Source organism: Heloderma suspectum, chromosome 3, assembly GCF_057233095.1.
Source record: "Heloderma suspectum isolate Gila_16-S chromosome 3, 16-S_ref, whole genome shotgun sequence".
Taxonomy (NCBI): domain Eukaryota; kingdom Metazoa; phylum Chordata; class Lepidosauria; order Squamata; family Helodermatidae; genus Heloderma; species Heloderma suspectum.
The window spans coordinates 181,645,723-181,662,848 of record NC_139460.1 but is presented as its reverse complement, the minus strand read 5'-3'; the positions used below and the strand labels follow the sequence as shown (position 1 = coordinate 181,662,848).

Genomic DNA, 17,126 nt, shown 5'->3' with positions numbered 1-17,126 from the left:
ATTGCTATGTTGATCTCTTTTGTTGTTATTTTGCATTTCATTGTTGTGTTACTATGTTGATTAGATTGTCTAATGGTTGATTCCCTTGAGCATTTCTTTTAATGGATAAAAACCCTTTAAATACTATTAATACCTAGGTCACCACATATGAAATACCTTACTCATGCTGATCTCATGTCATCATAGTTGTATCACTCCATCATTATGCACCCACAATTACAAATTCAGATCTGTGCAGTTATTTACCATTATATGCAGGTGGGTGACGGAGGTTTGCCCATTCTAAATCAAACAAATGCAGAAACCCTTACCTTCATCATTTCTAGCTTAGCAGGATAGGCAAGATCACCTGGGGCAGGCTTGTAGCCAACAATATCAGTCTGAATGTAGATGTGTGTCCTGTAGACGAGACGTTCTTGGACATCCTCCAACATCTGCTTAACTCCAGCAGCAAAAGCAGCCAGCTGTTCCACTAGTTAAAATAATAATTAAGTATCTCCTCAAACTCCACCGTTTATGCTAATCATAAAAGTGTAACACACATTATAATAATTCCTATCCAGATTAAAACAATTCATTGTGAATTTTCAGTTTTATAGCGAATCACATTGATGTAAAAGCTCTTGATTTTTGCTGCGGCAACTCCAATCCCACCTGCACATCCACTGAGATAACACACTCTACTTGCTAATTAATATACCAAAGACAAAGTACATCAAAATAGTACCTTATCAAGACATCATCTCTCAATCAGGCTTTGCAAACTTAAATTCCAAAACCATTAATTGGGCAAAGTCGTTTCCTCGCTATCAGACAGTGCTAAATATGGTATGAAAACCTCAGCTACACTCACAGAATAATTTCAATGTGACTGACCAATTAATTGTTACTGACTAAGTAAGACTAAGACAGCAAACCTATGGTCCCTGGGGAGCATCCCAGGGACCATCAGATGGCTTGAAAAACTGCTTCCAGGGTCAGAGACAGCGCTCCAACCTTGGAAGGGAGAGTCGGAGATCCACCCCGTGATCCTGCCCCCTCACAGCCAGCACAGAGAGAACCACACTGGCTGATTCTCCAAGGTCAGAAAATCAAACTCGGAGAGGGGGGAAAGGGGTGTTCTGGTGGGTGGGAAGAGACCAGAGATGCCAGGATACAATTTATTCTGAGCCTGCTCCAGCCTCTGTCCCTCCCGCTCTGAAGCGTCCTCACTAGACAATCTAAAAAGCCAGTCTAGTGAAAACAGCATAGAATGGAGGATATACTGTAGAATGGAGGCAAAGATCACCTCTGCTGCTCCTTTGATCCTGCTGGCTTCACCCAGGAAGGGCATAGGAATCTCGGAAGATTCCAAGCAGCAAGGCACAGCACATAGGATTGTGCCCTAATACTTTTTTTTTTTTTTTTGGGGGGGGGGGATAATACAACAAAGCCCTTTAGCTGAAATAAAGAAAAAAAGGAAATCAAACTAAATTCCTAGCCAAAAGCACTATAATCAAATGGTTTCTGGAAAATAATATCTGTATAAAAAACATAATTCAAATGAACACATATTATCTATTTAACTTCAGAAACCAATTTTGCTGGAAATACTCTGCACCGTACAGCTTAGACACACCTGAACTCTTACAGATGATAACATCTGGCAAAAAGAGACTAAGTCAATCCACATAACAAATGTAGAAGAAATACCACCCAACAAACATAGGCTGTTGAAAGGATAGTTTCTCCCTCCCCGCCTCAGCTTTGTTTCCATGTTCATTGAAGTAAGCAAAGAAGTGAGCTTATCCCCATATCTCCACCCCCTGTAGGCAAAATTAGTTTTACCCATCTGTGCCTTACATCTCCTTGTCTTCCACTGAGTTAATGACAGCTCCCATTTCAGCTGTGCTTGAGTGTGCTAGTACCCTACTTGCTTTTGGGTACTGGATTACTTACTGCTAAGGGTTGCATAGTGCATCCTCCTTTGGTCAAACACGAAATAGTGCTTGAAAGACCCAGTCATAAGACAACTTAAGAGAACTTGGAATTTGTAAAATCAGAATAGGATATAGGAAGTTCTTTAAAAATCCTTACATATTCATTGCAATTTAAGAGAGATATGTCTAAGTTGAAAAGGACGCAGATGTTACGTTCAATATATTTTTAGTACAGAACATCCCAGTGTTTAAAATATGCCTTCTAATTCTGATCATGCTTGATTTAAAAAACTTATTTTTATAGTTACCATTGTTTTGCACATGATCTTCAAGCATTTCATTTTTGAGAATCCCACAGAGTTCAGACAAGGTTTCTAAATGAATTACATGGATGATCAATGGCCTAAAGACATCATATAATGATAGGCAGAGCTTCTCCAAAAGTTCACTGTAAGACAGAAAAACAAGTCCAGTATGGGAACATAAATATTGCCAGAGTGACTCAGGTTTCCTGTACAGCAGTAGCAGCTTATACATTAAACCAGGGGCGGGTAACTTCCGGGGGCTGGGGGCCAACATGGGCCCCACCTGGAATGCTGCAGGGGCCACACCCCTACCTCATCACTACAAATTGCAGTGATTCTGTTGATGAAAAAAGGTGCACAGGGAGCATGCCTTGCTTCCCAGCAGAACTGTACTTCTGACAGGCTGCCAAACAGCTGTTCAGCAGGCTGTCGGGAGCCCCGTTCTGCAGAGAAACAGGGCACGCAAAGTCAGCCATTCTTGCGCGCCCTGTTTCTCTGCATAATCAATGATTCTCCTGGGAAACGAGGGATATGGGGAGTGCATACTCTGTTTCTGAGCAGAATCACACTCCTGGCAGCCTACCAAAAAGCTGCTTGGCAGGCTGTCAATTCTTTGCCCACCCTTGCAACATCACTTACAACCTGAACCATATAGTGAATAACACAAATGTCAGGAGTACTTAATCTTTTGCTTCTTACCACAAAATGCTGTGCTGTTTACATCGTCCAATAAAAGTAACTAGTACTATTAATTAATTAAATTTGCATTAGCCTGCATACTCCTATAAATCTGGGCTATCAGTTAATTAAAGAAATCTTAGTCTACTATACATTTTATTTGTTAATCTGCATGTTGTGAGAGAGACTTTCTTTTTGACATAGATCCCAATTTTTCAAAAAGCATCAGAGCAGTTCTGGAGAACTCACCCAGTGTGAAAAAGGCAAGTTCTATGTCAGGCATAATTAGGAAAGGCATGGAAAATAAAACTGCCAGTATCATACTGCTCTTATAGAAATCTATGGTGCGATCACACTTGGAATACTGTGTATAGTTCTGGTTGCTGTACCTAAAAAGGGATATTATCAAGGTGGGCACTGTGTTTTGGCTACAGCAAGAAACAGATCCAATTTAAAGCTGGACTTAATCAGGGTCAGCCATTACTACTTTGTTCCAAAAAACTTATGTGCAATCTGATACCAGAGTCTGCAATCACATTTTGAAACTGTTTGTATGGCAGGCCTCATAGCCACAAGATGTGGCCTAATTTTTGAACTTTTCTGTTTCTTCCCCCATCCCCTGCCTCTTATGCCACCTAGCTTGATGAAGAGTCCTGGAGAACTCAACATTTGCACAATCTTTTCTGGCATTTTGACTGGTCATAATAAAAGTATTACCTAACTATGAATTTTGCATTTTTCCCCACAGATTTCATTTAGATTTGGAAGCCCTGGTGTGCAGATCATAAAAAATGTATTAGGGAGTTAGGGAGCAGGGTAGAAGTTTAAAGTATGGTAGATAAATAATGACTTCCACACTTGATAATCTATATGTAAAAAAAGCACCATAAAGATGTAGTGCAACAAAAAACAACATCATATGTACCACCTACTCCAGTTTTGGTGTTGATCTTGTAAAAAACTCGTCATATAGCTGATGCTCATCCTGGCACACATGAACCATAAAGGCACAGCCACTTCGTACCTGAAATCAATGAAGGAACAAACTTATAGTTAGCAAAGAGCAATCCACATCGTTTTAGAAATAAAGATGCAACTGAGAAGTATTTGTTGCTCATGTTTTAAACATTGCTATTTATATCTCCAAAATACAACTGATAAAAGAAAGGATGCAATCACACAAGTTAAGCCAGTAAAATCAAAGTTCCTAAGGCAATTTGGATTTCAGTATTTTGGGATTTTTTAAAAAAAAAAATCAGGGTTGCTTTAAGGTGCAAAAACTGCTGCAATGCAAATTTGTTTCTAGTGTAAGAGAAAAAAAATAGTTACTTGCATTGAAAGCTGAACATTTTACAGCATTAATGATTCAGCAAAACTGCTGCTTTTCTAATGAATTCAAAAGGAGCCCAAGTTCTGAAAAGAAAATGTAAGATTACAACAAAGATTCTCTTACCAGAGCACAGTGATCTCTGTTGTTCCGATTAGTTAATTCTGTTACAGTACTAGTAATACTAGGCCCCAGTAAGTGTTCCCTCTGAGCAAGGTAACATTGATGGATTTCATTTAACAGTTGCCGGTACCTAGTTCAAAAAATAAAAAATGAGGAAGAATCAACTTCAAGGAGAATGAAATTTTAGTGCATGGTAATCACTGAGATGGCAAACTTGTATTTGGTCTGTATCATTTCAGATTCCAACTGTAAATTCTTAAACATTTCTTTGTATTTCCCTAAACAAAGAATTTGGTCAATTTCTATAATTTGGTCAAAATCATAATTTATGCCTATAGGAACTAATTCCTCAAATGCCTTTTATTCAAAATGGCAATTTAGATGGTTCCTGGAGGTAAGAACATACCTAAGGCTTAAAATACACAGAGACATTTCAACAATAGTGACCCTTTGTTACGATCAATAAACACAGACCTGGAAAAATGTCTCACTTGCCACTGCATGCCCCCCCCCCCCCCGGCAATTTTCAGTTTATGGGGAAAGATTAATCTTAAAAATAATGTGCTACCTCAATTTACCTATGTGGTGAGAGGCTTGCCTGTAATCATCCCAGCTTCCTACTGGATTGACATAAACTGTCCAGGAATTTCCTATGGGGCATCACTATACCTCCCTTGTCAAGGAAAGTTTAATTTTCCACATCTCTCGGTGTACTATTTGCTACACCATATCAATTTTGACAAAACCCATGCCCCCCTTCTGCTTCATCATGGGCTTGCCTGGAGTATCTGCAGGTAATTTCATCATGGAGTGCACAATTTGCACAGGCATAACTGCTGAATTAGAATTCTATCACCAGAGGTTTGAACTAGGATAAAGGATTTTTTTATCACACTACATTTGTTAAATGGCTTACCTTGCGCCAGTACGTTCATGTTATCAACAGCTACTACACTGTGAATAACCACTGCTAATAAAGTAATGTCAGTACTTTCTGCATTTAATTTCTGACTTCGCTGTTTACAATTTCCTCTCCCCACCATGGGGAGCATATATTAGGAATGCCGGAGAAATTCGAGACAGACTAAAATGAGCTCGGATTTCTAAAAATCCGACCTGTGGAATCCGCTGCAGAGCAACCCCCTCAAGCCACGTGGAGTCTGTGGGCTTTCGGATGATTTTTTTTACTTTCCTGAAATTTACACATATAAATTCGTAGAAAAATACCTAAGTTTCTGCTGAGGAAACATTAAATGGAATGGGGGACAATACGCTAAATGTTGTGTACTAGGGCAAATTATGTAAATACGTACATAAATACTTAGGCAGTTATTTGTGTATTTTTCCGCATGATGAAAAAAAAATTCAGATCCGTCTGTATGCGGACAACGGAACAAAAGGCGCCTGACAATCCGTGAAACACAGATGGAGCAGATTTTACCCAGTCCATACATCCCTACTGTATATAAACCTGATGCTCTCTAATACTCTCTACATCTGATGAAGTGGGCTATAGTCCATGAAAGCTTATGTCAGAATAAATGTGCTAGTCTTTAAGGTGACTCTTTACTGTTTTTCCTAAAATAGACTAACATGGCTATCCCCTGGAAATCATAACTCTTTGGTGTAACCCAGATGTTAAACTTGCCCATAGACAATTTTTGTGGCAAACGTGGAAAACTCCGTCATATGTAATTTGAATCAACTTATTTGGCAAGACAAAGAATGTCTTTCTTTTAACAATTTCGTGTGTGGGTGGAAACTCTGCTTGGCTTGTTAGGTCTGAAGAAAATTATGGCATTCCAGAAGAGAGTAGAGGCCAGCTGTCATGTGCAATCAGTGAGCCCAAGCTGCAGAGGATGAGATAAGCAGCGGGAGGGATAAACAGAGAATGGAGGGGGCAGGAAAAAGGGAAGAAGTGCTGTTTGTGAAAATGAACATACAGACAAGCACTGTTTCTTGCAAGACTGCAGGAGATAACAAGACTAAGTGGTGGACTGATGAGGCAGGGAGTGGATATAACAAAAACTTCAGCCTCTGTGATGACCTAGCTATCCCTTGTTCAAGGCTGAGCTAGCGTTTAACTCACTCAAAGAATGTAGAGAGGCTAAATTAGCTCTGAGAATTATTGACCAGGTTTGCAAGATCACTGAGGGAAAATAAGCCATGGTGGCTTATTTTCCCTCCCCACGTGTGCCAATTGCAAACCACTTAATTAGCACAATTACCCTCGCCAGGTGTGGGTTGTCATGACGTCCAAACCTGGCAAGGGTGGGAAGCTGGGGTGGTTTACAAATCACCCTGAAACCCTAGAACAAGCCATTGGCTTCAGCATAGTTTGTAAACCACCTCACCCTTACTGAATTTGTATGTCACAATGGTGAGGGTAATTATGCTAATTAAGCAGCTTGCGACCAGCACACATGGGAAAAGAAAATAAGCCACTGTGGCTTATTTTCCTTCCATGATTTTGCGAACCTGCCCATTGTCTTTGATCACAGATTTACAAAATAAATTCAACCTACCAAAATCAGGCAAATGGCAATATATGCAATTATAACATGTCTTCAGCACCCCAATTTGGACCAGCAGCTTTGAGTGCATTCAAGCCACCAGAAATGCTAAATGATCTTGTACATGCATCCAAGTTGTACAAGTCTACCATTCTTTTGTATAAAGGGTTCCAGGACTATGTCAGGCAGTCAGGGCAGATTGGAACAAAGAGCTAGATTGTCAGATCAAAAAACAGCAGTGGACCTGTGTTTTGGAGGATATTCATCAACTTTAGATTTGAAGTTCAGATTGATCCAACACAAAGGGGTGTTTAGGGTCTATTAGACATTCCCTCAGGCTATAATGAAAGAAATATCATTAGTAACCCACTCTCTTGGCAGTGCAAGAAGGAGGAGGGCTCCCTTTACATATGATGTGGGGTTGCCTTTATATTGCATCCTTTCGGTCCAAGGTTGTTTGCCTTAATCTTGTTTTAGAAACATCATTTACGTTTAATGTAGGGATGTACGAAAGTGACTTACCTTTCTGCGGATTATGTTGATGGTGGGGGGGAGGCGTTCCGTTCCTCCCCCCCGGAATCCTGGCCGGCCGGCTGTGCTCCGCAGCAATTCTGCGGAGCCGCTGGCCGGCTCTGCCAGCAGCCGGACATCCAGCTGCTGGCTAGCAGGGACGTAAATGGCAGCGGCCGTATCCGCCACCGTTTGTGTCCCTGCAGTCAGCCGTGATAGGCTACGTAAATGTTTACGTAGCCTATCATGGCTGACTTAAAAAAAACAAAAAAAACGCGCGTACGCAAGTGGCGGCGGCCATGGCCAGCGCCATTTGCGTTCTTTATTTTGGCACGTCTTAATCTACGTAAACATTTACGTAGACTAAGACGGCGAAAATAAGGGGAACGCAAATAGCGTAGCGTCTACGCTATTTGCCTTCCCCTTATTTTCGCCGTCTTAGTCTACGTAAATGTTTACGTAGACTAAGACATGCCAAAATAAGGAACGCAAATGGCGGCGGCCATGACCGCCGCCATTTGCGTACGCACGTTTTTTTTTTAAGTCAGCCGTGATAGGCTACGTAAACATTTACGTAGCCTATCACAGTGTTTTTTTAAAAATCTAGCCGTGATAGGCTGCGTAAACCTTTACGTAGCCTATCACGTTTTTGTTTTTAACCTGGAGATGGCATTGGCGGCAGCAGGTTGGAAGACTGGCCGCTGCAGCCGCCGCCGAACCGCTGCCGGAGCCGCCGCTAGCAGGAAGATCCGCCCAAGGTAAGTCTCGTCCCGGGGGGGCAGGCCGTTCCGCCACCGATTTCGGGGGGCCGAATGCGCTGGCATTCGGCCTCCCCGAGATCCGTGGCGGAACTTTCGTACATCCCTAGATTAATGTATATGTGTAACAATATAGTTCAATAGTACTTACTATGTGGTACCTCAGAAGGCCACCAGAAGTGGCTCCTTCAGGCACTCTTGGTGGCTAAAATACTCCTATTATAGCACTGGAAAGACCAATGTCCACCTTCTGTATGCCAATGGATGCAAGATCTGACTGCGCTTTTGGTGCGTTAGTATGCCTCATGCTGAAGGCTTCAATGTATGGACACATTTCTGAAGATTTGGTCAGCATACATAGAAACCTTTGCCCAAGACCTGAGCCTTGGATCTGAATCTTACATGTAAACTTACATGTATAACTGTTTCACCTGATGGTATGACGACCTCCTATGTAGGACCTTTTTTATTATTTCCTTTAAATGGCATCCCTCCCCAGCAACCCTTTCTTCTTTTCCCCTTCACCATCTTCTGTTCTTTGGTTATTGGTATCTTTATGTTAGTAAGTACTGTGAAAGTTATAAAATTTAAAAACATATTCAATCAAAAGTATAAATAAAAAAACCCATTTGCTTATATGTCCACTTTTCTCTCTAGGGCAGGGGTAGGCAACCTTTATGGTTCTATGGGCATATTATACATTTTGAAATGTATCTGCAGGCCCCACCAAAAATTACTGTTGGGCTGGGTGGGTGCACCTTCTTCTCCTTCTTCCCCACCTCACTATTTCCTTCTTCTTCTTCCCTCCACTCATGACCCCTTTCTTCTTCCTCCCCCTGCTCACTATTTCCTACTCCTCCTTCTCTCCTCACTATTTCCTTCCTCCTCCCCCACTATCCACTCAAGACCTCCTTCAACTTCCCCCACCCAACTACTGCCACACTCACCTTATCTCCCAATCTGTAGAAGGGAAGGAGAGGCAGCGGGGGAGGGGGGGAGTAATGGCTGCAGCAGTGCACACGTACCACCACCAACAGGGAGGGAAGGAAAGGTGAGGTGGCCAGGGCGGGAGGAAGCAAGGCAGCACATGTGTGGTGACAGAACTAGTGTGGGTGGGGGGAGAGGAAAGGCAAGGCCGTGGGGAAGGAGAGAAGGCAGCGGGTGTGCACAGCAGCAGAGGAGGAAGGAAGGAAGGAAGGAAGGAAGGAAGGAAGGAAGGAAGTCTGGCAGGCGTATTTAGGGGCCTTGGAGAGTGCCACATTGCTGACCCCTGCTCTAGGGCAACCAATGGCAAAGGAAGACAAGACTTTTTGTATCTTTATCAGTTGCACTGAAGATGAATTTTTCATAGATGCAGCTTGTAATGCAGGAACGCGAAAAGTTATATATGCTGAAACTCCCCCTTCAATTATTCAAGGCACAGGAGGCCTATCCACCTTCACCTCTGGTCACCTTCTCTCCATATTGGATCTCTCAAAATAGAAAGAAAACACCTTAAACAAAAATGAAAAGAAAATGGCAACTGCACTGCTACAACCCATCTTAAGTTGGGCCCTGAAGACCCATGGACTAATCTTTCCGCATTAGCCTCAGTATTTTTCAACAGAAAATACAATCCTTGCAATTGACTTAGTTTCTGCATACTCACTCTGGCATTTTCTCAGACCGCTGCTCTATTTGCTCAATAAGTGTCTAAGGAAACAGAGAGAAAAAGTTAGGAGCTTTCTGCTACTGCCCCACACACTGAAGTAGTCACTGTCTTGCCTCTCTTGTTTTTTCTTCCTTGCTTGTTTGTTCTGCACCTAAGAAATGGTCATTCCTAGATCCTTTCAACACCTAGATCCACTTTCCCCTGTTTGTTACCTGGTTGCCATAGCAGCTGCTTTAAAACATTAATCCTGTACCACTTGAAAAAGCTGCACAAGGTGAAGAAGTTAATTTTTCCTTTAGGCTTTATCCAAATCACAGGCACACAAGATCACCCCTAGGAGTATTAGAGAGCAATCCTATGGTCCCTAGAGAGTGCCCCAGGGACCATAGGAGATTTTGGATTCCCCCCCTGAAGCTGTAGACACTGCTACGACTTCGGGAAGAAGACTCCAAAATCAGATCCCTCCCCCTGCCTCCTCACAGTTGCTGTGGAAAAAAGCATGGAGTCTTCTTTCTGTCATGCCCTTGCTGGAGGAATCCTCTGAGGAGGAGCTAGAGCTCCCAGCCACAGACAATGCTGAGGAGCCGCCCATGTCAGGGGAGATAGCCACAGGTCTGTCCTCTCAGGAGAAGGGGAGGCCTGACTCTGTGGCAGAGGATGGGTGACCACCTAGCCCCCAAGAGCATCATCTTGTCAAGTGGTGGGCAAGTAGGGCTTCTTTGAGAAGAAGTGCTCAATTACAAAGGGGGACCCCTTGGGAGCAAGGTCCTCCTTTCAAGTAGGACTTTTGCCAGAGGGCTTGTAACACACTGCAGCTAAGCCCTGAGTGGGGCTCAGGAAGCTCTGGCTATATAAGCCTTCAGTTTCAGGCTAGGCATTGCTGGAACATCATTATACAAGCTGTATCTTGTCTTCCTAACCTTGCCTTGTGACAATCTCCATGCTGCTGACCTTTGCATTGGACTCCTCACTCTACTTCTTGGACTGCATATTGTATCTGACTGCTTACTTGTGTTTGATCTTGGCTGCACCTCAGACTGCTCTTCTGGAAACCACCTACTTGCCCGGTAATACTGTGCTTTGAATACTGCTTGTATCTTGACCACTCCTGCTTTAGCCTGATGCCATACTAGGCTGAAACCTTTGTGCTTGACCATTTGTCTGCTTTTTTGACTTGCCTTTTGAATTGCCCCATAATTGGTCCTAATGAATCTGATACAGTTGTAGCAGGACAATTTCCAAGGTCGCAAAAGTGGCCTTGGAGGACCTCACAAGGGTCTGAAAGAGGGATTTCCGGTGGGCGGGGAAGGGAAAAGAGAGGCCAGGATATGTAAAATCCTATGGCCTCTCAATCCACAGCACTGCCCCTGCCAGCCCGCCTCTTCTAGATGGGATGAGAGGCCCATCAAGAGGAAAAAGATACAGGAGGAAGACAGAGAGGCAAAAATCACCGCTCTGCTGGCAGCAGCTCAGGAGGGCATTGCATACTCAGAAGCCTCTGAGTTCAGCAGCTTCCTTCTAATGGCTCTGCAACCCATAGGACTGCATCCTTACAGTGCAATCTATGCATGTCTACTTGGAAGTAAGTCCTGTTGGGTTCAATTGTAATTACTCTCAGGTAAGTGTGTATAGGACTGCAGCCTTAAGAACTTGTATCAAAATGGATCAGGGCTTTGCAAGATGCAAGCAGGGTCAATTATAAGTATTACCCCAAACTTTCTTCCATCCCTCCATCCCTAAATTTACGATCTTCACACACATGCCCAAATCTTCTGCCCTCTACTTGAATCATTACTGCAAGCAAAGTAACTGCTTCATTCACTGCTATTACTCCCAAGTTCGCATACACAGATTTGCTGTCTTTGAAACAAGTTATCAAGTTGGGAACAGTTGGGTGCTAGGCAGTGTTTTATAATGGAAATAGAGAAGATTCCCCACCCACCGCTTTTATTTTGAACAGAGACCTTTATTCAACTTTTGGTTTTGAAATGAAACTTTTGCAGCTTATGGAAGTATTAACAAACTCTGACAATCCATGTAATTACATTTTTATCATGTCAACCTTTAGATTTTATCACTACACATTAACAGCAAAGAGGTATCTGCATGATTGGATCAGACCATGTATCACAGAGGCTGTTAAAGAAGGAAACAGATCACTATTCTGAGATGCTTAAATGTAGTAGCTTACATGCCCCAAAACTGATTTTATCATGAATTCTGATTGAAAACAAACACACCCCATTGTAGCTTTTCCAAACCCCATGGGCAGAGAATTTCAGTGATCCAGTTTAAAATATGTGCAATCAAAATGTAGACTCAAGCCTACGAAAGCTCATGTCATAAGACTTTTTAGTCTTTTAAAGTACCACAGGACTCTGCCTTGGAAAACTGGTCATTTCTCTTTCATTTTTGTAATGCAAATGGAGATGGGCAACAACAATGGCCATGCATTTTGTAAAGACCCAGGAGTGTGTGGCCAGACCAAATGGAAGGACCCTGAACTGGTAACAGCTGTCTGGTAGAGTGAAAGAGAGAAGGCAGAGGTTTTCTGGCCAGATGGTAATGTGGAACTATGCATCCTTGAGTTTGATGGATTTGAACTAATCTCCACAGTGGAGAAGCACCATTATGTTGGTGAGGGTAACTATGTGAAATTTTCTGGGCCTGATGAAGGCATTTACAGATCCAGGATCAGGTCACAGGCCCTCAACCTTTCTAGGAACAGTAAAGCATTTCAAATAAAAGCCCTGAAGTTTGAGCCGCCTGGACACTAGTTCAGAGTCCTTTTCAGAGGAATATTATGAATTCCTTCTCTAAAGAAGGAAGATGGGGTGTTAGAACAAAATACCCCATTTGGAGGGAGAAATTAACTCCACTGCATACCCCATGGTAAGCATCCAGTGGTTGGTAGTGATGGTGTGCCACAGCCACATCCCAAATGCTGGCAGGCCAGGGTCCTGAGGGATGGTGAGGTGGGAGTCGAAGCTGATGCTTGGGGGACTCTGCCCCCTTGCAACAGTTAGGTGACTGGAATATCGCAGCTGAGAAACATTTGTTGACAGAATGTGAGGATGTCTTGATGGGATGCCCACAAGCAAGCAAATGTGATGTGGACTGACAGGACAAGCTCCTTTTTCAAGAGCAAGATCTACTAAACATAGACTGTTATGCAAAGAGCTATGACTTGCAGACCTACAGTACCTCCTTTGGCCCCTCAAGGACAGAACAGGGGATCTGGATTGCCACCTGCGTAGACTGTCCTTTGAGTGTTGCACCAACAGTTAGCACTGCTCCTATTTCGGTGACAGGGGAGAGTTCCCTCAAATGCATGTTTTGGGCTCTAGAGTAGGTTTGCACTAGGGGATGCTCTAGACTGGACTTAATCCACTGAATAGCTTCTGGATGGGTGCTCTGTTTAGTCCTGGAAGCACCACTTTAATGGGCAAGCTGTGTGGAAGGTGTGCGTGGAGGGGGGAGGAGGACATAATTTTTTAGCCTTCCCAGATGGTCTACTTGTATCCCAGGCTGGGCCCCAAAAGACCAACTGTTTCTCTGATCCCCTCAAGATCACTTGCTTTTTTATTTTAGGTTTCTTCCTCTTTCTTCTTCCTTGCATCCAGCATGAGAGCTTCTCCCTCTCTGGAATCTGCCTTTCTGCTAGAAAACAGGAAGTCATCTAGGGATTGAGGGGGAGGCCACTCTCCTCTGGATACTGATTCAAGAGGAGTTTTCTGATCCCAGAAGAGGCAACCTTCCCCAAGCTAGCTAGCCTCTTTCATTTGAGGGGAGAAAAAGATGGGAAGGGACAAGTGCATAATATTCAGGGGCATCTGGAGACTGATTAGCAGGGATTAGTAGGCTCTGGAGTAGAAGGACTGGTAGTCTAAAATAACTCCTCATTATTTATTTACTTACAATGTTTATATACCACTCCACGTCAATTATTTCGGAGTGGTGAACAACAAAATAAGAATAAAAAACTGTCATTAGATAGTTGCATAGTTACTTCATCAGCACAGGACAGTTGAACCTCAGACAGGAAGGGACTGCGTGGGACGGGGAAAAACCCTTTCCTCATTTAATAGAAACTCAATCCCCAGCCAAGCTAAATGAGGAATGGGAGAGAAAAAAAGCAGAACTACGATGAGATGGCCATTACAGAATATGATAACGAGTCTAAGAGGCCAAAGGGCAACACAGAAAAATGCACAAACCAAAGACATTTGGAGAAGGAAACTGTGTACAGGTGTTTCTAGGTTAATGCTAGAAGCCTCTTAACCAAGATGGGAGAGTTGGAGTGCTTGGCTTTAAAGGAGACCATAGATATAATGGGCATAACGGAAGCCTGGAAGAATGGAGAGAACCAGTGGGACACAGTCATCTCTGTATACCTACTCTATAGGAAGAACAGGAAAGGGCATACTAGGGGTGGTGTTACTCTGCATGTCAAAGAGGGCATAATATCAGACTAGAATCCTCAAAGGGGGCAGACTGAGGGAGGCATCCAAAGAAGAAAGTATTGCAGAAGTGGGTGACTTCAGTTGCCTTACATATACTGATAAATGACAAAGGTAAAGTACAGCCAAATGACTGTACTCGAGAACAATTGGCTATTTAACTGGCCAGAGAAAACCTAAGGCAAGATTGTTGGACCAACTGGAAACATAAATTAGCATACCTTTGATCACCTCTCCCATCTTACTTACTCTGACTTTGGGTGCAGCAGCTCTGAACTTTACATAGAATAAAGTAAAGGCATTGTCTGAATTTGGCACAACAGAAGGGTCCTAAAAGAAAGACAGATATAATATTTCTCTAACTTTTGCTCATGCTATGAACTGAATATAAATTAAACCATGACAGCAGAAACGTCAACAGAGGACATATACTGCAATGTGTATGAATATATGTCAGAAGGGGACATAGCAGAGAGCCAAGAAATTAAATGAGTGTACACGGAAAACACAAATAGCATGCAGTCTCTTCAGAGTGGAAGTGAATACTGACGTACACACCTGGAGCACCCTTTAAAGCAAGAACTCCACTAATAGCTTTTTAAAAGTATGCATATAATACACTTTCATAAATGCTAAATCTGTTCAGTAACTATTCCTTTTTGAGCCATACATCTGGGGTCTCCCACTGCCTCCTCCTGATTTTAATTGCATTTAAGATTTTTTTTTAATTAAAAAACATGTTTGTAAACTGAGAGGCTGGCATGCTACAAAGTGAAGTGTTGCCCTCCAGTGCATTCTTTATTTGGGTTCAAAAGAGTGGTTCTGTGTTTGGAGCTCAGACCCCATATCTCCCTTGTACTTAGGTTCTTTGGCAAGTTAACTCTTCTTTTAGTGTAATATCCGATAGTGGCCATGCGTGCGTGGCCAGCCTAGGTCCACACATGGCTGTGATATCGCACTTCCAGGGGCAAAGCGCCGACCTGGGCAAAAACACGTGTTTCCAGAAGGGGCACAACCTGCCCCTTCTGGAAATGAGCATTTTTGGCATGTCAGGGCTGGCCCCTGGAAGCATGATATCATGGCTGCGTGCAGTAGGGGACGCATGTGCATGTGGGGTTGTGCGTGCATGGAATGGGGTGGCGGGGCTGGTCGTGCACGCACGGCCACTATTGGATACTACCCTTAGTCTCACCAGTTTGCCTTCTGGGAAATGAGTGTTTTTGTGACTGCCCATGCCCACCATAGCTCATTGGTAGAGCAGCTGCTTTGTATGCAGCAGTTCCCAGGTTCGATCCTGGCATCTCCAGCTAGGGCAGGAAAAACTCCTGCCTGAAACCCTGGAGAGCTACTGCCAGTCAATGTCAGCAATACTGGGCAAGATAAACCAATGGTCTGACTCAGCAGCTTCCTATGTTCTTAGGAGCACTGAGTGCCACCATGGCAGTCACTTTATGAATTAGAAACCCTCCATAGCAGCCATTTTGTTACAGTGCCTGTGACACTCTCTCAAAATTCCAAATTTGCCCACTGACTCAAAAAGGTTGGGGGTCCCTGCCATATATCATAAACTATGCAGCCCCTCTATTTAAATTCTGAGATTTAAAGTGTCTACTACTAACTGAGGAAGCATAAGGGAACTTTAAAGAGGCATTTAAGTGAGAACTGTTAATGGGACCTTCATGACTGCTGCACTGGTACTGCGGTGAAAATAGGAAGTCAGAGAAGTTAGACTATGAGTCACACCCAGTGCTTCACTAAACAATGAGATTTTACTTTAAAATAATCATGTCAATGCTGAAGTGTTCCTTAAAAAGCAGTGTCTGACATTAAGTTGAGACTGCAATATTAGAGAGTGAAGTGAAAAGAAATGAACTACACAGTAGACAGAAAATCGGCATCCTCAAGAATGCAGAAGGGCATGGTGAAATGAGAAGGGCTGTGCTAAAAGGCAGGTGGAGCAGAAGGGAAAGGAAAGCAGGGAGCAGGATGGCCAACATTTGGAGTCAACTGAACTTTCAGTTAAAAATAATGTTTCTAGCAGACATCTATACAACTCCCACCCCACCTCCACTGAGACATTTTGCTCATCTTACCAACATTCTTTGAACGCCCCTCAAAATTCCTACAAATGCTGTTCAGCCTTTATGGTCTGTTCATTTAAACATGATTACACTCATTTTCATCTAACTTCTCCAAAATTCAATATACAGAGTTTAAAAAAATAATAATACTTACAAAAAATTAAGTCCAAATGCCAGGTGTTGTATGCAATGTTAGTCTACTTAGGGTAAAAAGGTAAAGGTAAAGGTGTCCCCAACCAGTCGTGTCCGACTCTAGGGTGCGGTGCTCATCCCCGTTTCTAAGCTGAAGAGCCAGCGCTGTCCGAAGACGCTTCCATGGTCATGTGGCCAGCATGACTGAACACCGAGGTGCACGGAACGCTGTTACCTTTCCCGCCGAGGCGGTACCTATTTATCTACTTGCAATTTCTTGCTTTCAAACTGCTAGGTTGGCAGGAGCTGGGACTGAAGACGGGAGCTCACTCCGTCACGCGGCACTCGGGTCTCGAACTGCTGTCCTGCCGACCTTCTGGTCTGCAGTTCAGCGTCTTAACCACTAAGCCACTGAAATGAATGGGACTTAAGTTAGACTAACATTGGATACAACCCCAGGTCTGGAAGCTGACATGAAGCCTGCCCCAGAGATCTCCTCACTTGTAAGATTCACGTTCTTCCTAGGCAGTGAAGTAGCAAAGGGTCTCAAAATGGGAGCCTACTTACAGTATCAGCATCTTCCTCCTAGGCTGACTGGAACCTTCAGTGCACTAGCCAAAGTAGGACCCTTCTGTGGCCCAAGAAAATTTCATTTATGAATTCCCCCTT

At 43.2% G+C, this 17,126-nt stretch overlaps 1 protein-coding gene across 5 annotated transcripts in view; it reads right to left on the bottom strand.

Moving 5' to 3' along the window:
• The window catches only part of COG3 (component of oligomeric golgi complex 3), a 100,550-nt gene that overhangs the window by 50,371 nt on the left and 33,053 nt on the right, over positions 1-17,126 (bottom strand). For 3 of the 5 annotated variants that reach the window (XM_084845129.1, XM_084845132.1, XM_084845133.1), the window contains 6 exons: positions 14,494-14,574; positions 9,782-9,825; positions 4,356-4,482; positions 3,835-3,926; positions 2,228-2,367; positions 312-472 (listed from right to left, as the gene is read on the bottom strand). In XM_084845129.1, coding sequence (XP_084701255.1) covers positions 312-472; positions 2,228-2,367; positions 3,835-3,926; positions 4,356-4,482; positions 9,782-9,825; positions 14,494-14,574 — 645 coding nt within the window. The remainder of the gene's footprint in view (positions 1-311; positions 473-2,227; positions 2,368-3,834; positions 3,927-4,355; positions 4,483-9,781; positions 9,826-14,493; positions 14,575-17,126) is intronic. The other 2 variants (XM_084845130.1, XM_084845131.1) reach the window with 1 other exon arrangement.